The 26,007-nt window shown below is 44.1% G+C and overlaps 1 protein-coding gene across 2 annotated transcripts in view; it reads left to right on the top strand.

The window, feature by feature from the left end:
- Positions 1-10,781: 10,781 nt before the first annotated feature.
- The window catches only part of Cnnm2 (cyclin and CBS domain divalent metal cation transport mediator 2), a 121,217-nt gene continuing 105,991 nt past the window's right edge, over positions 10,782-26,007 (top strand). For both annotated transcript variants that reach the window (XM_090345978.1, XM_090345977.1), the window contains exon 1: positions 10,782-12,602. In XM_090345978.1, the coding sequence (XP_090202104.1) occupies positions 10,982-12,602 (1,621 nt within the window). In that variant the 5' untranslated portion in view covers positions 10,782-10,981. The remainder of the gene's footprint in view (positions 12,603-26,007) is intronic.

Genomic DNA, 26,007 nt, shown 5'->3' with positions numbered 1-26,007 from the left:
TCAGTACTACATAAACAGAAAAAGCTACAAGTGGCACTGTGGCTCAAGTGGTAGAGCGCTTGCCTTGAGTAAAAGAAGCTCAGGTACAATTCTCAGGCCCTGAGTTTAACTCTCAGGACTGGCAAAAAATAAATACATAAGTAAGATTTTTTTTAAGGAGAGCTGGGGGGTGGGGGGTGCGCGGGGTGCAGTGGTTACTAATCCTGCTACTCAGGAAGGTGAGACCTGAGGACTGCCATATGAAGCCAGCCCCTGCACGAAGGTCTATGAGACTCTTATTGCCAAGAAACTACTCAGAAAAAGTTGGAAGTAGCACTGTGGCTCTAGTGGCACAAAGAGGCTTAGAGACAGGACCCAGGCCTTGAGTTCAAGCCCTAGGAGTAGAAAAAAAAAAAGTAAGAAAGAAAGAAGAAAAAAGGAAGGAAGGTAGGAAGGAAAAAGAAAAAAGCAATATAAAAACTTTATGTTTTCTCTTGCCTTTACAAAATTGCCTGGTTAAATTTCTCCTGGTTATTTCATCCTAGAATTCATACTTAAAGAGGCTAAGAACATTAAAGTAAGGTTCAATGGTAATTAAATAAATCAAAATGCTTGAAGAATTTAGGAACACAGAAAAATAGTAAGTTCTTGTCATGGAGATAATCATTCAGGTATTTTTTTTATCCAGATCTGGGGCTTGAACTCAAAGCCTGGGCACTGTCCTTGAGCTTCTTCAAGGCTCCACCACTTGAGCCACAATACCACTTCCAGCTTTTGTGTGTGTGTGTGTGTGTGTGTGTGTGTGTGTGTGTGTGTGTGTGTGGTACCAAGGAATTGAACTCCGGGCTTCATGCATGCTAGGCAAGCACACTATCACTAGGCCATGCTCCTGACCCCTAATCATTCAGTTTTTATTGTGTGTGTGTGTTTGGGCTTGAACTCAGGGCCTGAGTACTGTCCCTTAGTTTTCTCACTCAAAGCTGGCATGCTACCACTTAAACCATGGCTCCACTTTTGGCCTTTTGCCAGAATTGGAAATGTAATCTCCAATAGGTTAAACCGTGTGCAAATCTGGATCTTTCTGCTTCGTACTGGGTTGTTTCAGAACAGGTTTCAAAATACTTCGTGTGTGTGTGTGTGTGTCTGCATGTGTGCATGCACATACACATGTGTGCACACTGGTACTGGGGTTTGAACTGAGGACTTCATACTCGACTTTTCCCCTCTCAAAGCCAGCGCTCTATTATTTGAGCTGCATTTCCACTTCTAGCTCTTTGGTAGTTAATTGAAGATAAAATTCTCGTGGACTTTTCCTGTCTGTCTGGCTTCAAATGGCAATCCTCAGATCTCAGCTTCCTAAATAGACAGGATTACAGGTGTAAGATACCTGTACCCAGCTTGTCATTCAGTTTTTAAGTAACAGCCATCAAACAGTTAAATGGATTTTAATAAGAGAACCTCAATCAATTGCTCTGACTTCTGTGACAAAAAAAAAGAGGCAGGTAGGATGGAGATTTTTTTTAAATAGGAATTTGAGAATTTGTAGGTAAAGCATTATAATGGATTCTAAGTGCGAAATTCCCAGATATCCAAGTATGTTTGGCTCAGGACCCTGACTTACTGCTATAGACAGAGGAAGAAGAGCAAGGGGTATCTTTCAGGCCTGCTCTAGAGTTCCTTGTCTGTCTAGATATAACCTAGTGCCATGTTGGAACAAAACAGCTGGAGTGGAACACACTGTGTTGTCATGAATACAGGACAGCTTGTTAGAAAGGAGATGCTAGCTAGGTGCCAGTAGCTTTAGCCTATAATCTCAGAAGGCCAGCCAAGGCAGAAAAATCTGTAATATGCTATCTCCAATTAACCAGCAAAAAGCAGGGCCTGTAGGCATTGCTTAAGTAGTAGAGCTCCATTTGTGAGCAGGCACACTAAGTGACAGCCGTGTCTTTCAAGCCCTGGTAGCAGGAGAGAACTCACGTCTTGAGCATGAGGGGTACACAGGTTATGGAGTGATGAAGGAGAAAAACCTGATGCCAAACTGCAGTAGTTTTCCTTCTTGGCTTCACTGCTATTATTCTGGCCTTGAGAAAACTTCTTACCATCTCTGAGCCTCTGAGCAGCCATTGGTGTGAAGTTCTTTGAAACAGTACCTCGCACATCAAGGAAATGATATCAAGACCAGCTACTCATCTGCTTTTGCTGCAAGAGCAAGGCCCAGCCAAGCTGCAGGGGGCTCTGTGGACATTTTTTAAATCTATAGAACATACAGACTTGCAGTCACTTCCTGTATCCCCACCCTGCACTTGTTAACCTTTTACCATCCTTGGATACATCTGATCACTACACTTACTAGGAAGAAAACCACCCAGATTTCCTAGCTAGAACATAGTTTAAAGACCAATGATCTAATTCTGTATTAAATCCAGTATTTTCAACTCTTCATTATCACTGAGGAGGACTTCTTTAAAAATCGATGGAGGCTTGCAGAGGAAGTTCAGCCTCCCTCCTGGAGGAGGCCTCATCCCATCTCCAGGCCTAGCAGAGGCCATAAACAACAGCACTGGCTCCCCCTAGTGGCACTCACCTGGCTGGAGAAAGCAGCCAAGGTGGCTTCATTCTACCTCTCAGGATGAAAATTCTACTCCTGGAGTCTGGTAAGGATGGGGATTTATCTACCTACTGTTTCATTGTTAACATAATTAATATCTGTCCTAGCACTGATGCTTTGTCAAGAGCCTCCCATGTGCATCTAAAGATTCTTTGTAGACCTGGTCCTAGGAAGCAGGGGGAGATCTCATTACATTAAAAAGGAACTCTTTAAAAAATGTTTTTTCTTTGTAAATTTGAAGCTGGAATCACACCATCCTAGTCACAGCATAAGACTGGTGTTTCACTGTTTTGTCCATGTACTTACTGACCTTGCAATTCCTTCTAGCCAATGGCAGTGGCATATGAATACAGGTTTTGCATTTATTCTCTTCCTGCTGAGTGGGAAACTTCAGGCCCTCCTTTCCCCACAGCAAGTGCATGAGTGTGTGTGTGTGTGTGTGTGTGTGTGTGTGTGTGTGTGTGTGTGTGCTGGTCCTGAGGCCTGACGTCAGGGCACAGACACTGCAGTATAGCTTAAGTGCTCAAGGCTGGTGTTCTATCACTCAAGCCCCAGCTTCACTTCTGGCTTTTTAATGGTTAATTGGAGGTAAGAGTCTCCTGGACTTTTCTTCTCTACTAATTTCAAATTGAGATCCTCAGATCTCGGCCTCCTGAGTAGCTAGGATTACAGATATGAATCCCTAGTACCAGGCTAGGCATAAAGCTAAGCAGCTATGAGGCATACCAGGAGAGGGGAAAATGGATCTGGAGCCAAATCATTCTGTTCTGACATTGCTTTATGCCCATGTAGTAACCTAGTGCTTCATATTCATTAACTAGAAACAAGAGAGCGTAAAAAGGTAGAAGAAGGGTAAGCCAGTGATGCTTTGGGTGCTCCAGAAGCCAGGCTAAAGTCTACTAACACACACACACACACACACACACCCCAGCACTTGAACTTAGGCTTTGTTTTTCCCCCTCATAACCACAAGTGGTGCTCTACCACTTGAACCACTCCTCCAGTCAGGCATTTTGCTGGCTACCTGAAAATGGAACCTCACAAACTTTTTGACTTTTGCTGATTAAATGAAAAGGGAATATCATATACTTTTTGAGTTCAAGTCCTGCACTTGGACCTAAAAAAATAAGAGATGAAAACAGGCTGAGTGTAGGGCAATAATTGGCATGACTGGGCAATGGGACACCAACATGCATTTTCCCAGCACCTGCTAGTGGTCAACCCTGTGTGTGATCAAGCCTTGGAAGACACTAGAAAGGGATAAGGAAGTGCCTGAGGAGCTGAGACTAGCGGAGGTCCAGAGTTGATAGAGACCACTCATAGTGTTTTACAGAATTTGCGAATGAGACATCCATGCTTATAAATCAGAAGGATTTGTTTACCATCCACCCCCACATCTGCTGGAGATGGAATAGATGGCCTCACTGTGCTCTACTATGTGAACCATGTCCCCAGGTTTGTTTGTTTTCTTTTCTGGTATCCTGTTTTTGAGATAGAGTCTCAATAACTTTGCCTGGACTTACCTTGAACCAAACTGGGTCATGACCCTTCTGCCTCTACTTCCTGAGTAGCTAGGATTACAGACATGAGCTATCATGTCCGGTTAGAAGGTGTTACATAAACTACGAAACATTGGCAGTGGCAGTCCCCTTGGCCTTGAAGTTCTGTTCAGGTGTAATGGCCTGAGCTGAGCAGGGGCTTTCTCTTGTAGGCAGTGTGCCACCATCCCCACCCACCAACTTCTGTGATCCCTGTAGAATTTTAAGTTTGTGATCGTTTTATTTTTATTTTATTTTTTTGCATAAGTTTAGTTTCCGTGTCAGGGTTGGCATAGTTTCATCCAAGTTATAAGTGAGGTCTTCCCACTGAAGTGCAATGGGAGTGGGTAAAGGGCCTGATGTACGATGCACATGTATGTTTAATTCATTATAAGCAGTAGTCCAGAGGAGCTGGCGGCACTCTGCAGGGAGACCTGCAGGAGGCCCCCAAGGAGCTGGTGCTGTGGATGGTGATTTGACATCTAACTCAGAGCCTAATTGTGGGGGGGATGCAGGCGCCCAGGCACTCAGTCTGTGTTCCTTGAGCTCACAAGCTTTCCTCCTACCCTTCCCTTTGTGAATATTCAATGAACTTCCCCCAGGATGCGGTGCCCCAAATGCCAAGTGCCGGGGGAGTGGTTTCACAGCAAGTGCAGGATGGCTCGTGTGGCTGTGAGGCCTGCGACTTCATCTTTTATTTACTGCCTTTTATTTTCTCTTTTTCAATTAACCTTATCATTTCTTTCAACTGGCTGTGACAGAGGAAATGCTATGGAGGAGGTATTTTTATTTTTTAGCCTTTTAATAATGTAGCAGAAGCCCATGAAGTCACCTTGGAAAAATAGGGATTTTTTTTTCATGAGAAAAGGGGAAGATGCATTGCTCTGTGTGGCTTGAAAGGCTGGCCAAACATTTCACATTGCTTCTTAGCTTCACAACATTCTCTTATGCCTTCCCTCACAGATAGGAGGCTGCCAATTTTACAGAAGTGAAAACAGTTGGAGGTGTGGCTCTGTTGGAGTGCCAACCAGTGACAAAAGCATCAGGTACTGAGTTCGAGTCTTGCAATGTACCTAAAAAAATAAGAGAAAACAGGCTGAGTGTATGTCAATAATTGGCATGATGGGATTTCAATCTAGCAAGTGTAACCACCATGCAGAGCTGCGTCTCCTAGCCTGTTGCGTTGTGTGTGTGTGTGTGTGTGTGTGTGTGTGTGTGTGTGTGTTCTTTTCTGAGGAGCTCTGGAGGTCTGAGAAAGGGAGAGGATGACAACAAAGAGAGACTAAAACCTGAGCTGCCCTGTGAGAGCTCAGGAAGGACAGGAAGAAAGGCTGTGGCGGTTTGGGGTCCTGTCCATTCCTAGGTCCTCACTATAAAGGGATTTATAGCCCAGAGAGGGGGAGGAGAGAGGGGGAGGAGGCAGAGCAGAAGGGGCAGCACACTTTATTAGGATAGCTCACTCTGATTCACATTCCTTTTGGACAACTGCTGTCCATTGATTTGGGATTCCAGGAAAGGGCAACATCAGGGAACTTGCACTTTTCTCAAAGAAGGAAAATTTCTCACAGCATCAAGAAGCTCCATTTTTCTTTTTCTCCCTACCCTAGTAACAATGTCTAGGAAATAACCAGAAAAAGGAGAGATTCTCTTTGGTCCCCAAAAAGTCCTATGTATTTAGGGAAGTGGAGAGTGTTGCCTTTAAGAAATTTCTCTGTGGGCAGATTTGATTCTAAGCAAGTTTGATTAGCTCTAGCCAATTTTCCTCTGATGACATTGTATTAAGGTGTCATCATAATTAAAGTGTCATCATTGGGGCCCAGATGTAGTGGTGCCTGTAATCTCAGCTCCTCATGAGAGGAAGGCAGGAGGATCTTTAGTTCAAGATCCATCTGTATAAAAGTATGACACCCTATATGAAAAAAAAAAAAACAAGTAAACAAATGGAAAAGGATAGGACAGGCTTGAGTGGTATTCTTCAGCAAGCTGGGCTATTAGCTCAATCTCTAGTACCTACCCCCCCTCCAAAAAAACCCCAAGTTTCTGCTGACCCCATGTGTGGGAACATGCCTGCAATCCAGCAGGAGAATGCCAATTTGAGGTACTTCTGGGCTAGTAAGAAAAAGCCACTGCTGGCTCAGTAACAGAGCATATGTTTACCATGTTCAAAGCCTTGGTGTCGATCTCCAATAAAAAAAGAAAAATGCAGTTAAAGCAGTAACTTCGGTTAAACATTGGTGGCTCATGCCTGCAATTCTAGCTACTCCGGAGGCTGAGATCTGAGGATGGAAGCATTCAATCTGAAGATTGAAGCCAGTCTGGGAGGAAAAGTCCATGATATGTTTATCTCCAATTATCACCAAAAGAAAAAAGAAAAGAAAAAGCCGAGTACAGGTGACTCATGCCTATAATCCTAGCTACTCAGGAGGCTGAGAGCTGAGGGTGATGGTTCAAAGCCAGCCTGGGCAGGAAAGTCCTTGAGACTGTTATCTCCAATTAAGTATTAGGAAACAGGAAGTGGGGCTGTGGCTTAAAGTGATAGCCTTGAGCCTAATAGCTCAGGGACAGCGCACAGGCCAACAACAACAGAGCAGAGGGGGGGAGAGGGAGAGGGAGAGGCAAGAAAGAAAACTAGCTGGAAGAGATGCTGTGATGCAAATAATAGAGTACTAAGCTTGAACAAAAAGCTAAGGGACAGGTCCTGGGTTTAAGACACATGCCACATGTGCCATCCCTCCTTACTAAGGAAAACATTCCTTGGCTTTGGTAAGTGTCTAAATTGCTCACTGTACTTTGGTTGTACATGAACAACATGATCTCACAGTCACTACTAGGATAAAGATTGCTCAGAACTGCCCTGTGTGAATTCGAGCTTGGTTTGGTTTTTATGGCAAGTTTGCCTGAGAATGACCTTTCTGAATTAATTTTTTTTAATGAACAGAATATGCTGCAGTTGGTAGAGTGCCAGCCTTGAGTAGAAAAAGCTAGGCAATAGAGAAAGCCCCCAATTAATAGACCAACTAAGATATTATTAGTTGTACAAAGGGGTTTTCTTTTTTGTTGTTGTTGGTGGTGGTCATGGGACTTGAACTCTGGAATGGGTTCTGTCCCTGAGCTCTTCAGCTCAAGGCTATTGCCCTACCCCTTGAGCCAAGCACCACTTTGTTGTTGTTTGGCCTGTGTTGGCCTTGGATCATTGTCCTCTTGCTTACGCCTTCTGAATTGCATACCCAGATTGTTTGTTGAGATGGGAGTCTCGATAACGTTTTTGCTGGCCTTGAACCATGATCCTTCCAATTTCCACCTCCTGAGTAACAAGTACCAGGGATTACAGGCATGTGCCGTATTGTCCAGCCTCCATTTTCAATCAGCTGGTTTTGAAAGACCATGTTTAGCCAAATATTCCGAAAATTTTTCAACTTTTTCTCTTGAAACTCTATAGGGCTCTTCCCTCTTCCTCCTCTTCTTTCTTCTCTTTCTTTCTTTCTTTCTTCTCTTCCTTCCTTCCTTCCTTCCTTCCTTCCTTCCTTTCTTTCTTTCTTTCTTTCTTTCTTTCTTTCTTTCTTTCTTTCTTTCTTTCTTTCTTTCTTTCTTTCTGTGTCAGTTATGCAGCTTGCACTCTGGGCTTGGGCACTGTCCCTGAGCTCTACAGCTCAAGGCTTTCAATATACCACTTGAGCCACAGTGCTACTTCCGGTTTTCTGGTAGTTAACTGGAAGTAAGAGTTTCATGGAGTTTTGTGCCTGGGCTGGCTTTGAACTGAGATCCTCAGATCTCAGCCCCTGAATAGCTAGGATTACAGGCATGAGCCACCGCACCTGGCTTCCAGCCTGGCCCTTTTCTAGTTGATTTGGAGATGGAGTGTCGTGGACTTTTCTCACCAGGCTCCCTTTGAATTATGATCCTCTTTTAAGAGCCAGGAGCATAGCCTAGTGGTAGAGTGCTCACCTAGCATGCATAAAGCCCTAGGTTCGATTCCTCAGTACCACATACTCAGAAAAAGCCAGAAGTGGCGTTGTGGCTCAAGTGGCAGAGCACTAGCCTTGAGCAAAAAGTGTCCAAGGATAGTGCCCAGGCCCTGAGTTCAAGCCCCAGGACTGGCAAAAAAAAAAAAAGAAAAGAAAAGAGCCTCTTAATCTCAGCGTCTAAAGTAGTTAAGATTATAGATGTGGACCACTGATACCCAGCTCTATAATGTCATTTGCATGGCAAATCTGAGAATCTAATTTTCTTTACCCAAACCAATTTTCAAATATAGAAATATGAGAGTTGGGGCTAGAAGAAACAGCACCAAAAAGTAGAGTTAGAAACTAGAGTCTGGGCATTACTTTAATAGCTTTTTTTTTTTTTTTTTTTTTTTTTTGCCAGTCCTGGGCTTGAGCTTGGGCCTGAGCACTGTCCTTGGACTTTCTCAAAGCTAGAGCTCTACTCCCAGCCCATTGGAATTACTTTAAATAATTAGACTAGACTGGGATGGTGGCTTTGTGGAAGAGTGCTTACCTAGCATGGGTGAAGCTGTAGCTTTGATTCCTCAATGCTACATAAACAGAAAAGGCCAGAAGTGGTGCTGTGACTCAAGTGGTAGAGTGCAGGGAGAGAGGGAGGAGGGGGAGGGAGGGAGGGAGGAGAGAGGGGGGGAGGGAGGGGAGAGAGAGAGAGAAGAGAGAGGAGAGAGAGAGGGAGAGAGAGGGAGAGAGAGAGAGAGAGAGAGAGAGAGAGAGAGAGAGAGAGAGAGAGAGAGAGCGCGAGAGACAGAGAGAGAGAGAGAGAGAGAGAGAGAGAGAGAGAGAGAGAGAGAGAGAGAGAGAGAGAGAGAGAGAGAGAGAGTGTGTGAGCGCGCGCCTAGGGACAGTGCCCAGGCCCTGAGTTCAAGCCCCAGGACTGGCAAACTAACAAAAAAAAATTCAACTAAAAATATGTTTATCTCTATTTTGTTGTTTTGAATATCTACCATTGTCCTAGGTTTAATGCTATGACAGCAAATAAATCAGAAAGTTCTTGGGAGTAGAAAGCTGATCACCTACAGAAATCATTTACATTGAATATTAAGTGCAAGAGATCTTCATTTTGAAGAAAAATACAGCAGAAATGAAGGATAGGGAGTATTTGTGCATTAAAAATAAGGCGGCAACACCTTGAGAGTAGATCTTTGCTGACATCTGGGAGAAGAGTGCCCCATGCACAGGCAGCATTGCAGAGGCTCTCAAGGGACAGCGCAGTGAACATCCTGCAGTGACTAAGCAACAGCTGGGTGAAAAGCCTGGATGATCAGCTGGTAGTGAGGTTAGAGGGGTAAAGGTAAGGGGAAATCTTCAGAGATGTGTAGGAGATTATAGCTGCTTTGGCTATTTTTTTTTTTGTGTGTGTGTACCTGTCTTGGGGCTTGAACTCAGGGTCTAGGCACTGTCCCTCAGCCTCTTTGTACTATAGGCTAGCACTCTACCAATGGAACCACAATGCTCCTTCCTGTTTTCTGGTGGTTAATTGGAGGTAAGAGCCTCGTAGACTTTCCTGCCCAGGCTGGCTTTGAACTGCGATCCTCAGATTTCAGCTTCCTCAATAGCTAGCATTACAGCTAGTATTACAGTGGGCCACTGGTGCATAGCTGCTTTGGCTTTTATGGTGGTGAGATATAGCACCAGAGAGGGATTGGAGCCAGAGAGGGAGAGATTCTGATTTCACAGGAGAAGAGGGGCAGGACTCAGGTGTAAAATAGGAGAGATCAGTTCGGAGACCACTGCATTTATTCCAGAAGTTAATGGCACCAGAAATTAGTCAGAAACATGTGAAGTATTTGCAAAAAGGGCGCTGGGCAATGTGCTTAGGGAACACATAAAGGCTGGAAGCAATTATTTTTGGAAGGTTCAACGTGTAAGAAAAACAGAACTGTTTCCAGATACAATGCTGGAGCACACCTTTTGGAGTTTTGCAGCCCACCTAGAAAGCATCGCAGATTACCCATGCGGCCCCTAGGTGGCGCCGCGGGACCGCGAGTCGCGGAAAGTTAAGGCTTGCGGCCCCACGGCAGACACCAGCGGCAGAGCCCCGGCAGGTCCGCACAGGTGCTGGGGCCGCCGAGGAGCAGTGCTAGGAGTAGAGGGCAGGGGGGCATTACCAGTACCCCGAATTCTTTTTAGGCTAGGTGCACCCGAAGCCATCCTTAGTCGGCTTCTGAAACTCTCAGAAGCCAGGAGGGCGCAGCCCTTTCTGCCTGGGTGTTGAAAACCAGAGTTTGAAAGGCGGAGCAGCGAGAACCCGCAGCCCCGCGCTGCAGGGTAACGTTCCAAACCCGCCAAGTTAGAAGCCGGTATCTACTACGGAGTCCTCCCCAGGGAGCGCCCTACCCGCGGACCGCTCCTTTTCATTGGCAGCCCGACTGGAGACTCCGCCCCCTTCTCTACAGCGCTCATCTTTGATTGGCTCGCGAGTCCCAGCTGTCCACGCCTCCACCCCTCGCACATACACAAGAGTCACGCGCCTTTCAGTTGGAAACTTGGCTTGCAGAGGACGACAGTGGCCCCTATCTCCCCGCCCACTCACCTTACCATTGGCCCGTGGCGCCGGGTATGGCCACGCCCCCATTCCAGCCCCCTGGCTGGGAGGGCGGGCGCTTGCTTTTGATTGGCTGGCAGGCCTGCCTCTCGCGGGAGCAGCTGGCTGCTCCTCTCCCTCCTTAGCCCTCCTGCCGCGGGGCCTCAGGGTTCCTCAGCTGGCGGCGTTGAGTCAGTGTCAGTCAGGGAGGTGGACTGTCGGGCGCCGGGCGCGGACGCTCTAGTGCGGTCTCGCTCGAGGGGACGGTGCCTGCGCTCGCGCCGCCGCCGGGTGGGAAGGATGAAGCTGCTGCTGGAGCGGCCGCCCTATGATTGGCTCTGGTGCTTGTGAACCCGAAGTAAAGATGGCGGGCGGGCAGGCAGCCGCCGCACTGCCCGCTTGGAAGATGGCGGCGCGCCGCAGCCTGGGCACCCGCGGCCGGGGGGTCCTGCGGGCGGCGGCGTCCCGGCTGCTGCCGCTGCTGCTGCTGAGCTGCTGCTGCGGCGCGGGCGGGTGCGCGGCGGCGGGCGAGAACGAGGAGACAGTGATCATCGGGCTGAGGCTGGAGGACACGAACGACGTGTCGTTCATGGAAGGGGGGGCGCTGCGGGTGAGCGAGCGGACCCGGGTCAAGCTGCGGGTGTACGGGCAGAACATCAACAACGAGACGTGGTCCCGCATCGCCTTCACGGAGCACGAGCGGCGGCGGCACACGCCGGGCGAACGCGGGCTGGGGGGTCCCGCGCCGCCGGAGCCGGACAGCGGCCCCCAGCGCTGCGGCATCCGCACCTCAGACATCATCATCCTGCCGCACATCATCCTGAACCGCCGCACCTCGGGCATCATCGAGATCGAGATCAAACCGCTGCGCAAGATGGAGAAGAGCAAGTCCTATTACCTGTGCACGTCCCTTTCTACGCCGGCCCTGGGAGCCGGCGGCCCGGGCTCCGCCAGCGGGGCCGTCGGGGCTAAGGCCGGCGCGGGGGTGGCGGGGCTCCCGCCGCCCCCGTGGGCCGAGACCACCTGGATTTACCACGATGGCGAGGACACCAAGATGATCGTGGGCGAGGAGAAGAAGTTCCTGCTGCCCTTCTGGCTGCAGGTGATCTTCATCTCGCTGCTGCTGTGCCTGTCGGGCATGTTCAGCGGCCTCAACCTGGGGCTCATGGCTCTGGACCCGATGGAGCTGCGCATCGTGCAGAACTGCGGCACCGAGAAGGAGAAGAATTATGCCAAGCGCATCGAGCCCGTGCGCCGGCAGGGCAACTACCTGCTGTGCTCCTTGCTGCTGGGCAACGTGCTGGTCAACACCACACTCACCATCCTGCTCGACGACATCGCCGGCTCAGGCCTGGTGGCCGTGGTGGTCTCCACCATCGGCATTGTCATTTTTGGGGAGATCGTACCCCAAGCCATCTGCTCCCGCCACGGCCTGGCCGTAGGGGCCAACACTATCTTCCTCACCAAGTTCTTCATGATGATGACCTTCCCCGCCTCTTACCCGGTCAGCAAGCTGCTGGACTGCGTCCTGGGCCAGGAGATAGGCACGGTGTATAACCGGGAAAAGCTGTTGGAGATGCTCCGGGTCACTGACCCCTACAATGACCTCGTGAAGGAGGAGCTGAACATCATCCAAGGGGCGCTGGAACTGCGCACCAAGACGGTGGAGGATGTGATGACTCCTCTCCGAGACTGCTTCATGATCACAGGCGAGGCCATTCTGGACTTCAACACCATGTCAGAGATCATGGAGAGCGGCTACACTCGCATCCCGGTGTTTGAGGGAGAGCGCTCCAACATCGTGGACCTGCTCTTTGTCAAAGACTTGGCCTTCGTGGATCCAGATGACTGCACTCCCTTGAAAACCATCACCAAATTTTATAACCACCCCTTGCACTTTGTTTTCAATGACACCAAGTTGGACGCTATGCTGGAAGAATTTAAGAAAGGTGGGAAATTTTGGTATCTTTCATTGGCTTGCTCTTTCTCTCTCCATCCTCCTCCCTGCTCCAGTCCCCTGCCCTCAGACCAACCCCCCAAGGCGAGTTGACCGCGATTTCTCCTTCTCAGTCTTAATGCAAAGTTGAAAGGGTGGCATGGATTTGGGGACGGATTGAACTAGGAAGCACTCGTAGGTTCTTTAAACGTACAAGACAGCCATCATCTTTTCCCCTTTATCAAAAAGCAGGTTTTGTAACATCTGTGCATGATGCTCATGGGGGAAAAAGGTGTTGAAGGTCGCTGGTTTGGAGGGAATCTGCTTCATTCATTGTCTGGGTTTTGAGTTGGTAGGTGAAAATAGGGGCTGGCTAATGCTATGCGCGTTGGTTGGCATCTGATCACAGACATTTGGAAAACATTTGAATAGCTTGTCCATTTAATCCTTTTCCTTCTCCTTAAAAATCGACACTGATATTTCAAAGATTGAAAGTGCATTTTATTTTTAAAAATAGTTTCTGGGTGCCCCACAACCTGTGGGGAAGGTTGTGGTGCTTGGGGGTCAGCCAAGTACTATTAAAAAACTTCACTCACTTTGGATGTTATTGCCTTAGGCTAAAATTAGTTATTAATATAAAACTTGGAAAGACCATATATAAAAAGAAGAAAAAACTTTTATAAGGCAATGTAGGTCAAGCTTTCTTCACAGTGTTTACATTTACTGATGTATGGACAGCAAGTGATTTTTCTTAAAGCAAGCATGGTTTTGGCAGGAAGCTTGAGCCTTTGACAGTCAGATGAATTCCTCTCTTAATTATCATTTATTTTCTAACTCTTTGCAATTTAAAAGTGTTCCCTTTTTAACCTTGATTGCCAGATAACATTAAATTAAAGTATGCCTCCAAGTCAACAGCCCCTGTTCCAGGGTGTTTAACAAGAAAGAGGAGGAAGCCCAGGATCTGATGTGTGTTTACAGCAGTCCAGTTCTTATATTGTGATATTGTTTGTTTTACCATGAAATGAATCGTTGAAATTCTGAAAGTTCCTAGGAAGGACTTAGTTGATTTGGAAACCTAGGGATGGCCACATTTGTGACTGCTAGGAGGTTCATGCATGGGCTCGTGTAAATGAAAATGAGTGTAGCCATTCAGGACCTGATTGTCCTCCAAAATAAGGTTTCTTCTTCACATACAAGTCACAATGGCTAATTTAAGTGGTCTTTCCTCTGGGAAAGACCAGGTATACTTGGTGACAGGCTGTGGGGGTAAGGGTGGTCATCTGAATGTACAGAGTAAATGCTGGTTCCCAGTCCCTTTTCCTGTCTGAATGGTGTCCTCATAGAACAGGGACCACAGTTGCAGTAATTTTCATATTAAAAAACAGAGCAGAATGTGCTTCAGCACTTGGTAATTTGCATTTAAAAGCAGGAGGACTTTCTTCTGGATGCCTAAACAGTAAAAAAGAAAATGTTCAGCATCTCTAGTGGCAGGGCTTCTTTTGAGAATGTCACTATTCTTAACACCACTAAGCTGTTAATTCGAGCCATCTACTAGGGTCTCCCTTCATTTCACAGCTATGTCTACAATACAGAGAGATGTCTTGAAATCCTTGAAAATGCCCCTGAAATTTTATTACTGAATTTCCCTGTACTGATTTATTGTGAGCTTTTTTTAATTTAGAGTTTTTACATGTCAGCTTCTGAGTTACAAATACTGATTTGAGCTGACTATGATGGTGTATACCTGTGGTCTCAGCTACTTGGAGGATGAAGCAGGAGGAACACGTGACCTCTTAAGACCAGCCTGAGCACCCCCAGAAAACAAAACTAAACTAGTTTGTTCTTTCTTTTGGAGTCTTGTCTCTACAACATTTGATAATTTATTTCACTTTAAAACTCATTAATCCTGCTCCTGTTGAGAGTTTAAAAGTTTATTTAAAAATGGTTTTTGGTTGTCCTTGAACATGTTTCCTGTGATGGACTTGTTTTCTTTTTTTTTTTTTTTTGCCAGTCCTGGGCTTGAGCTCAGGGTCTGAGCACTGTCCTTGGACTTTCTCAAGGCTAGAGCTCTACCACTTGAGCCTCAGCACCACTTCCGGCTTTTTTTTTCTATGTATGTGGTACCAAGGAATCGAACCCGGGTCTTCGTGCATGGTAGGCAAGCACTTTAACCACTCGGCCAAACTCCTGGCCTGGACTTGTTTTCATGAAGAACTGTTCCCCCCTCCCCCAGTCCTCTTACAAAGTATTATTTGAACAATAGTTTTTAAATGATCGGGTTGCTAATGTTTTTCCATGAATTCTAGGAAAATAGTAGCATGTTAAGACCTTGTTTAGGTACTTATCCAACATTATATACAGAATTTGGTTAAGAAGATAGTAAAACTCGAAGGTGCATTTAGCTTAGTGGCATATTCTAAAAAGTGGACAAAAACAGTTTTTTTTTTTTTTTTCAAATTGGAAATTTAGACCATGGTCTCTAAAGGATGGAATGGGTGCTTATTATTTAAACTATATGAATAATTGATTACTATTTTTGGTGTTTTGGATGAATTTGATCACTTTACTCTTACTATCCATCTTTGTTGTTGGTGGTGGTGTTGGTTGTGGTTGTGGTGGAGGTGGTGGTGGTGGTGGTTATGGGGCTTGAACTCTGGGCCTGGGCATTGTCCCTGAGCTCTTCAGCTCAAGGCTAGTGTTCTACCACTTGAGCCACAGTGCCATTTTTGTACTCTACCACTTTAGCCACAGTGCCACGTCTGGTTTTCTGGTGGTTAATTGGAGATAAGAGTCTCGTGGACTTTTGTGTCCAGGCTGGCTTTGAACCTCAGTCTTCAGATCTCACCCTCCTGATATAATTAAGTTTTTTTTTTTTTTTTTTTTTTTTTTGGCCAGTCCTGGGCTTGAGCTCAGGGCCTGAGCACTGTCCTTGGACTTTCTCAAGGCTAGAACTCTACCACTTGAGCCTCAGCACCACTTCTGCTTTTTCTAAGTATGTGGTACCAAGGAATTGAACCCCAGTCTTCGTGCATGCTAGGCAAGCACTCTACCACTAGGCCAAACTCCCGGCCCCTATAATTAACTTTTTTGGAGATAGTGTTTTTCTATATTGCTAAGTTAGTCTTCTTCTTCTTCTTTTTTTTTTTTTTTTTTTTTTTTTAACCAGTCCTGGGGCTTGAATTAAGGTCCTGAGCACTGTCTCTGAGTTTCTTTCTTCCTTTCTTTCTTCCTTCCTTCTTTCTTTCCTTCCTTCCTTCCTTCCTATCTTCTTTTTTTTCCTGAACCCAGGGGTTCATGTGTGCTAGGCAAGCACTCTACCACAAAGCCATATTCCCAGCCAGTTAATCTTTTTTTAAATGTATAACATGAAACTTTTTTTCTCTTTATTTGCAAATTAAATTATGACATTATTTTATCAGCCAGCCCTTTATTGTTTTTCTGTGTTAAATAGCAGTATGTGGTGTGGTCGGAAGAATTTCCCTTTCTCTTTTTCTTTTTTTCTAGCCTCTCCATTTTTTTTTTTTGCCTGTCCTGAAGCTTGAACACAAAGCTTGAGCTCTATTCCTGAGTCTCTCTGTGCTCAAGGCTAGCACTGTACCACTTTAAACACAGCACCATTTCTGGCTTTTTCTGTTTATGTGGTACTGAGGAATTGAACCCAGGATTTCATGCACGCTGGACAAGCACTCAACCACTAAGCATTCCCACCCCTAGCACCACCATTTCTAAAAAATACAAAAACAAATACCCCAAGTAACAGCAGGTGTAACATACACCAGTGTGGTCAGATCACTGAAAATTACCATCCTAATTAAGAAAGTCTTTGTTGTATAGATCTGTTCTGAATTAGCCTTCTTCTTTACCAAGGAGGAGAAAATAGAAGGTTCTGTGATCTGGAAAGACAGGTTGCCTTTATGTAAATATATGGGAATGTGTTCTTCATAATGATGCAAACCTTTTTTTTACCTGGCTTCTTGAAGTTAGTAATTATGCTAATTTTATAGTTCTGTTATTATGTGGTAATTATTATTCGGTGCCAGGTTCTGGGCTGTGTGCTTATTCAGTCAACTTGTTTAAATCTCTTTAATGGTTGAATGGAGCACTATTCCCTTTTCAACAGATTTGAAGAACTTGAAGCTTAGGTTGAATGATCTGTCCAAGGTCTCATGGTAGTTTGCTGGGTTGAGGTTTAACTCATGTCTGTGAGACTTTAAAACTTGCTGCCTTTGACTGTTATTTCTGTACTGAGGGTTGAGTACAGGGCCTCACTTACTGCTAGATAAATGCTGCCCCGAGCTATACCCTTAAGCCTAGAAGATGCTGCCTGAACAATTCTCTTTTGTCTCCTTGATCCTAATTCACATTTCCAGTTTACTGAATGTTGAAAACCTTACCTTTGGCCAGGAGTTTGGCCTAGTAGTAGAGTGCTTGCTAACATGCATAAAGACCCAGGTTTGATTCCTTGGTACCACATACATAGAAAAAAGCCAGAAGTGGTGCTATGGCTCAAATGGTAGAGCTCTAGCCTTGAGAAAGTCCAAGGACAGTGTTTAGGCCCATGCCCAGGACTGGCAATAAATAAATAAATAAATAAAATTAAAAAAAAAGAAAACCTTATCTTCACAGTCTATTATAGCTATATTAGTGTGTGTGTGTGTGTGTGTGTGTGTGTGTGTGTGTTTATATATATATATATATAAAACCAGTCACCCTGTACATCTGTGCTAGTCTTGGAAACTAGTGTTTTGGTCCATATAATTCTAATTGTAAAGAGTTCTTATGGCAACATAGTATACTAGCATGAAGATTCCTTTCTTCATGGGGGTCGTGGAGCTTGAACTCTGAGCCTAGGCCCTGTCCCTGAGCTTCTTCAAGTCAAGGCTACCGTCCTACCCCTGGGTCTGGGTACTCTCCTTGGGCTCTTCAACTCAAGGCTACCACCCTACCCTTGAGCCACAGCCCTACTTCCCATTTTCTAAAGATTAATTGGAGATAAGAGTCTCACATCTTTGTAGTGCCTGGGCTGGCTTTGAACCATGATTCTCAGATCCCAGCCTCCTGAGTAGCTAGGATTACAGGTACGAGCCACCATGCCCAGCTAAAGATTCCTTTCGAAATAGTTTTTTTTTTTAATTTAATTTTATTGTCAAGGTGATATACAGAAGGGGTACAGTTACATAGTAAGGTAATAAGACTATTTCTCTTTCATTCTTTTGTTCTTTCTTTTTTTCTTTCCAGTCCTGGGTTTTGAACTCAGGGCTTGGGCAGTGTTCCTGAGCTTCTTTTCTTTTGCTCAAGGCTAGCACTCTGCCACTTGAACCATAGTGCCACTTCTGGCCTTTTCTATTTATATGGTACTGAGGAATTGAACCCAGGGCTCTATGCATGCTAGGCAAGCAGTCTACCACAAGTCACATTCCCAATCCATTTCTTGTGGAACATTAGTATCCTCCTCCCTCATTTTTCTCCTATTGTTCTCCCCCACCCCCACATTGAAATAGCTTTACAGGAACATTTTATTGTACTGCTTTATTGGGCTATTCTACAACTATTTTTCTAATAGCTAAATAATAATGTTTCACTGTTTCTTATCTGTTTCTGTTGCAAGCGTCATTTAGTAATTTGTCAAATTGGTTTCTTGATTCAATCTTAATTTTACTTGTATATTTTGTAACTACCATGCAATTAGTTATTAACAAGCTACGATATAGTTATTAACATGCATCCTTTATAACCCTGCTCCTCTAAACTCAACCAATCTTCCTTTCCCCTTTCCTCTTGTTAGTTTTGTAGTTACTTGTAAATCTAAATAAGTAAATAAACTCAATAAATATCACTAGAGGATTATGAGAATTTCAGAAAAACTGCCTAAAGCCAAATAACTTGGGAAAAGAAAAACTACAGCATGCCCTGTCTGTGTCCAGGCAGCCATGCACGCTTCCCTTCTCTTGACATAACCACCTTGTTCCTTTTTTTGTTAGTTTGTTTTCTTTTCTTTTGGTACTAGGATTTGAACTTAAGGTCTTGGCTTGTTGGGCAGAAGCTCTACCATTGAGCCACATTCCCAACCTTCTTAACAAAAGATTGTGACTCCTTAACCACCATTTGTCTATATTGGGGTGCCTTTGAAGAGTGGGTAACCAGATGAATTGCCCGCTTTGTTTTTCTTTTAGCATTGTGACAGTTGTGCCCCAGTATTGTAGACCACACTATCTATAACTGCCAGGAATGTAGCCTGGCTCTTCGCTTGCTATGTCTTAGCTGGGAACAGGTGGGATCACCAGATAATGTTGCGTAAAACAAGATTGCAATGTGCAATTTCCACTTAAAATGTTAAGTATATAATTCTTTCTGTAACTCACCAAGTCTCTCATGTGGTACTGAGAATTGAGTGTGAAAGTTCCCACCTCACAAAATTAAGTAGTCCACTTGCCCAGAATCTCAGATGATTGTGTGTGTGTGTGTGTGTGTGTGTGTGTGTGTGCGTGTGTATGGTGTGTTGGGAGATTTAAAGGAATGGTGTTCACAAGCAGTAGATATATTTATTTTTATGATTATGTATTTTATGGCATATAATAAACTATTTGCCACCATCTCTGTCCCATCAACACATTTACTGGGGTTGAGAGTGTGGTCCTGGCCTCACTCAAGATCTCATGAAGTTTCAGGGGAAGGAAGTAGAGGTTATCCCCATTGGTAGCAGTTACTCCAACCATTTTATGGCTGAGTAAAAGTGGAGAACATGGTCCCCTAACCCTTTGAGTTAGGAGAGCAGATCCTGAGAAAGAGAGACAGTAAGGACAGACTTGCTTAAGCTCACCTGCCTACCTCGTACCTACCTGGCTCCTAGTGTTTACCTGCCTACCTAGGGTCCACCTGACTTCTAGATTGGAGTTATTCCATTTCTAATTCCAACTTTCTTCCCAAGTTATTGAGAATTAAAGATGAGCTTCAGCATCGAGAAAAATACTAATTAGTTGTGCCATTGTTTTTTTTATTTCTCGTGGGATTTTCAGGTTATTATTTTAGATAGTTTGTGTTCCAGTAATCTTTATTTTATTTTATTTTTTGCCAGTCCTGCGGCTTGCACTCAAGGCCTGGCCACTGTCCCTAAGCTTCTTTTTTGCTCCAGGCTAGTGCTCTACCACTTGGGCCATAGAGCCACTTCTAGCCTTTTCTGTTTATGTGGTACTGAGGAATCAAACCCAGGACTTCTCATGCATGCTAGGCATGTACTTTAAAACCAGTAAGCCACATTCCCAGCCCCTCAGTAATTTTTTGCCAGTCCTAGGGACTGAACTCAGGGCCTGAGTACTATCCTTGGGTTTTCTCAAGGGTAGAGCCCTACCACTTAAGCCACAGCAGCATTTTTGGTCTTCGTGCATGCTAGGCAAGCACTCTACCACTAGGCCAAACTCCTGGCCCCACTCAGTAATCTTTGACAGACATTTTGTTACCAAGAAAATCAATCTGATTGTGTGAGCTCACTGTGTTTTACTTTAGCTTAATTACTAATTGACCTTTTTGGGGGGTGGGCATGACCTGGGGCTTAAACTCAGAGCCCAGATGCTGTCCCTGAGCCCACTTTGTGCTCTACGCTAGTGCTATACCGCTTTAACCACAGTGCCATTTCTGGCTTTTTCTGAGTGTTTTTTTGGAGACAAGAGTCTCACAGACTCTTCTGCTTGGGCTGGCTTTGAACCTTCATCCTTAGATCTCAGCTTCCTGAGTAGCTAGGATCACAGGCACAAACCCCCTGTGCCCCACATTAATTGACTTTTTGACTGCTGTGTCAGAGTAAGAGGGTATTTTAGGAAGTGGACAGTCCTATCTAGATGCCCAAAGAAAGCCTCAGGAAGCTAAGTACAAGTGCTTTTTTTTTTTTTTTTTGCCAGTCCTCTGGCTTGAACTCAGGGCCTGAGCTTTCCTCAAGACTAGCGCCCTACCACTTGAGCCATAGCACCATTTCTGACTTTTCTATGTATGTGATACTGAGGAATCGAACCTGGGTCTTTGTACATGCTAGGCGAGCACTCTACCACTAGGCCAAACTCCGGGCCCCAATTGATTGATAGTAATTTCTTTTTTCTGTTGGTCGTGGGGCTTGAACTCTGGGCCTGACCTCTGCCCTGATCTCTTCAGCCCAAGGCTACCGCTCAGTCACTTGAGCCACAGTACCACTTCCGGTTTTCTGGTGATTAATTGGAGATGAGTCTCAGGGGACTTTCCTGCCCCGGCTGGCTTTGAATCTCAATCCTCAGATCTCAGCCTCCTGTGAAGGTAGGGTTATGGGTGTGAGCCACTGCACCCAGCCGGCAAGTAATTTTTTATTCCAATAAGATTTCCTTGGCATATTAGAATATTTATTTGGACCAGGCAGAGAGATAACTTGCCTGTGATTCCATCTGTTTGAAGGTAGTAGATCAAAATATGAAGCTGGCCTGGACAAAGTTAGCTGTGACCTTATTTAAAAAATGAAAAGCAAGAAGTGGAGTATGGTTCAAGTGGTAAAGAGTCCTGAGTTCAATTCCTTTTTAAAAATTAAAAATAAGGGCTGGGAGTTTGGCCTAGTGGTTAAAGTGCTTGCCTAGCATGCACAAAGACCCGGGTTCGATTCCTTGGTACCATATACATACAAAAAAGCCGGAAGTGGTGCTGAGGCTCAAGTGGTAGAGCCCTATCCTTGAGAAAGTCCAAGGACAGTGCTCAGGCCCTGAACTCAAGCCCAGGACTGGCAAAAAAAAAATTAAAAATAAATAATATTAAATTTAATGTGTAGAAATGAATCACTATAATTAAATTATTTTAATTATTTGAGAAGTCTCTAAATGGGAAAAAATCTTTTTTTGGTGCTGATCCCAGGGCTTGACTCAGGTCCTAAATTTTTTTGCTCAAGGTTAGTGCTTTAGCACTGGAGCCACAGTTCTACTTCCTGGCTTTATTGGTAGCTAATTGGATGTGAAAGTCTCCTGGGATTTCCTGTCCCAGCTGGCTTGGAATTGTGGTCCTCAGATCTCAGCCTCCTGAGCAGTTAGGATTGTAGGGTTATCCTAGCCTGGCTATTATTTTTTTTTCTTAATTATTAGTTTGAAACAGGGGCAGGCTTTCTTCTTTAGTGGTGGGATCATAGGTGTGTAACTCCATGCCTAGCTGAAGATAACATATTTTAGTATTGTCTTTTTCTCTTCCTTTTCTCAGAAAATATAAACAAAACACCTGAAATTCTATGATCACTGAAAAGGAACACAAATAAGAGATTTTACCTTTGATATCACACTTGCAATTCTAGAATGTTTATGCAGAGGAAAAATATGTGGTAGACTTTGAAATGTGGTGAGGGGGGCTTGGGAACTAATAGCAGGGCATGCTCATAAGATTAGGCTATGTATTGTTGGACCATGGGGATGCTAAACCCCCTGTTTCATGGTAGTGCTGTTGTTGATCATAAATACTGGTATGATATGTCAAGAACTTCGTACCTTCACATATAACACATACAATGTATATTAAGAATTAATGTGGCAATGGTACATGTTTTCTCTTGTATCCGGAAGCTAGATCTAAAATACAATGGGACAGGATAAATTATACAGGACTCCAGGTATTCACACACAGTGAGTCAAAGGAGGATACTGTTAGTGGAGGAACATAAAGGCCCAGTGCTTCTGTGCTTCTGATCAAATAAAATAATTTTTTTTTTTTTTGCACACGTTGTGAGACCTGAACACTGTCTTGGGGCCTGAACACTGTCGTGGGACCTGAGCACTGTCCTTGGGCTTTCTCAAGGCTAGCGCTCTACCATTTGAGCCATAGTACCACTTCTGGCTTTTCTGTTTATGTGGTACCAAGGAATTGAACCCAGGTCTGTGTGTATGCTAGGCAAGCACTCTACCACTAGGCCAAACTCCAGGTCCCCAAAGTAATTTTTTTTTGTTTTGGTCAGGGGTGGGTCTTGAATTCTGGGCCTGGGCACAGTCCCTGAGCTCTTCATCTCAAGGCTAGTGTTCTACCACTTGAACCACAGTGCCACTTCAGGTTTTCTTATGGTTAATTGGAGAGAAGAATCTCATGGACTTTTATGCCCAGGCTGGCTTTGAACCTTAATTCTCAGATCTCAGCCTTCTGAGTAGTTAGGATTACAGGCGTGAGCCACTGGCACCCAGCTCCATAAAATAATATCTACTGAAATGAATTACAGGAAAAAAAATTAATGTGACTTGTGTATGGTTGTACAAAACTGTAGCCCTTACACTGTGGCGGCTGAAGCAGGAAGATCATGATTTCAATCCTTGAACTATATAATCAAACCCTATCTCACAAATAAAAAGTGATAACAAATGTAAAAATGCTTCTCAAAGGACCTGATAGTGCCTAATTAACCATATTTTAAAATGGTAACATTAGACTCTTGGTTATTATCTTAATCTGCACGTGCTACTCTAATAAAGTACTACAAACTGAGTAATTTATAAATAAGTAATGGCATTTATTTCTCCAACTTCTGGCCGGGAAGTTTAAGATCAAGGCATTTGATATCTGATACAGGTTTTTCGCCTTATGCTGACATGGCAGACAAATGAACTGACCAAAAAAAAAAAAAAAAGCCGGGCACAGTGGCTCACGCCTGTAATCCTGGCTACTCAGGAGGCTGAGATCTGAGGACTGTGGTTCAAAGCCAGCATGGGCATTAAAGACCATGAGATTTATCTCCAGTTAACCACTAGAATACTGGAAGTGGTGCTCAGGCTCAAAGGGGTAGGGAGTAGCCTTGAGCTGAAGAGCTCAGGGGCAATGACCAGGCCCCTCCCCCCCAAAAAAAGAGAAAAAAAACCCCCACATCATCTTAGGTTCCCTATGCCCCTGGGAGAAGGTGGCATCCATTCTTAGGACACAGTCATGACTCAGCCCCTGCCCAAAGGCTCGAGTTCTCAGTACTCCCATAGTAGGATTGAGTTTCAACATGAATTTCGGATGAGGTATAGTCAAACCATAGTAGTTCTTAGTCTAGACTGCAGATTAATGGTGAAGGGAGGCACCTCAGGCCTGTGTGTTTAGAGTTGTTATAGGTGTTGAAATCTTAGAAGTGGCTGACTAATGTAGGTTTTTTTTGCTTTCTGTGTTTATTGTGATTGGATTCTGTTATCTTGTGAACACTTGTTACTTGACCAGATGGTTACTTGCATATGCATTTTTTAAAATTTTAAATTGTTATTATAAAGGTGGTATACAGATTCGTTACAGATACATAGGTCAGGTAAAAAGTACGTTTCTTTTTGAATAATGTCACCCCTTTCCTCGCTGTGTAGTTCTCCCCTCCCCTCCCCACTCACAGTATATGTACTTTTTAAAGGAAAAATAATGTTTTATGACATGTTCTTAGTTCCTTAGAGTAAAAATATGGAATTTAAAATAATTCTTCATTCTTTTTCAACTATAGGTGACTGAAAAAGACAACAGGGGTTAAAAGGCCTAACGTAAGTGTTCATGGATTTTGAAAGCTCCTAAATAACCTAAGTTTTAAGACAAAAAAAAGATATCAGATTACTCTGATAAAACCTTTTAGCATAGATAACATCACAACTACGAGAAATGGTGATGTTAAATACATCCGGTTTGTATTGTTTATAGCAGTGTAAATTTGGGATATTTTTGGAAGGTAGTTAGGAATCAGAAAAATGTCCTACCCTTTGGTTTAGTCATTTTTTTCTCCTGGAATTCTTTATGCAATGGTTCAAGTAAAGAAAGAGTTATGTTGGCTTTATATATTACAGTATTACCGATAAATGGCAAAACAACACTTCAAGACAGGGCATAGAGGAGGAAAAGTTAAGAAAATTATATATTTCAACTAATTGCAACCATTTAATGGTAATTTTGAAAGCCATGTAGCAATATGGGAAAATTTACACTGTTATTTGTAAGAATTATAGGCAGGTAAAAATATATATGTGGTTAGACTAGAAGAGAACATGAAAAATGTGAAAATAGTAGATGGTTAGGGTGGGGTGATCTGAGTCAGTCTGTGCAGAAATCTGCTTGTTAACTTTGTACAGTGATATACCTGGAAAAAATTCAAATCTGCTAAGAACATTATGTGTCCTGCCCTTGGGAAAACTAACCTTTGCCCATGTTAAGGAACATGTATTATTCTGTTTCTCTTTAGGAGCATTTTACTGCTGAAACAAATGACTCCTTTAACAAAACTTTTAAATTGAGGTGTAGTTTACCCCTGTAAAGTATGTGATTCAGTGATTTTAGTACACTCAGGAGGCTTTGCAACAACAGCCATAGAATGTGTAGTCATTAACCTCCAGAGAAACTCCATACCTGGGAACAATCGCCCTTCAGTTTCATCTCCTCATAGTCCCTAACAACTCCCAATCTCTCTTGTGTTTCTGTTCTAGATTTTGCATGTGAATGAAATGTGGCTTCTTGTGATTGGCTTCTTTTACAAAACATAATGTTTTGGGGGTTCCTTCATGTTATAACATGAGTCAGTATCTCGTGTGTGTGTGTGTGTGTGTGTGTGTGTGTGTGTGTGTGTGTGTGTGTGTGTGTGTCTGGCTAAGTACTCTGTTTTATAGGCACATTGCATTTTATTTACTCATTGATCAATTGGACATTTTGGCTGTTTCTCCTTTTTTTTTTTTTTGGTCAATCATGTGATTTGAACTCTGGGTCTAGGTGTTGTCCCTAAGCTCTTCAGCTTATCACCCTACCACTGCAGCCACAGCACCACCTTTGGTTTGCTAGTGTTTAATTGGAGATAAGAGCCTCTTGGGCTTTAGTGCCCAGGCCAGCTTTGAACCGTGATCCTCAGCTCTCAGCCTCCTGAGTAGTTAGGATTACAGGCCTAAGCCACCCAGCTCTGTTTCTACTTTTTGTCATTATGAATAATGCTGCACAGGTTTTTGTGTAGGCATGGTTTCCATTCTCTCAGCTGTCTATGAAGTAGATTTGGTAGGTCACTCCGTTACTCAACTATTAACTTCCTGTGAGAATGCCAGCTGTTTTTTCCAAAGTAGTGATACCACTTTACATTCCTACCAACAATGTCTGAGGGCTCCAGTTTCTCATAGCCTGACACCACACTTGTTTAAAAACAAAAACAAAACTAACCACCTCCAAAACCCCCAAACTGTAGCCACCATAGCTGAGTATGAGGCAAATATTTCTTGTGGTTTTTAGGCATTACTGAGTTTTGAGCTTAGAGTCTCATTCTTGTTTGACGGGCACTCTACCTTCTGAGCCATGGTCCTAGCTCTTGTAGTCTTTGAATTGCCTTTCCCCCGTGATGATTAAATCTAAGCTTTTAAAATAACTTTGTCTTGGGATATAGCTTAGTGGTAAAGTGCTTGCCTAGCATGTATAAGGCCCTGGGTTCAATTCCTTGGTATCACATATATACATACACAAAA

This window comes from Megascapheus bottae, chromosome 15 (genome assembly GCF_031878675.1).
Source record: "Megascapheus bottae isolate mThoBot1 chromosome 15, mThoBot2.hap1, whole genome shotgun sequence".
Taxonomy (NCBI): domain Eukaryota; kingdom Metazoa; phylum Chordata; class Mammalia; order Rodentia; family Geomyidae; genus Megascapheus; species Megascapheus bottae.
Note: the sequence above shows the minus strand (reverse complement) of the source record. Positions and strands in the feature narration are given on the sequence as shown.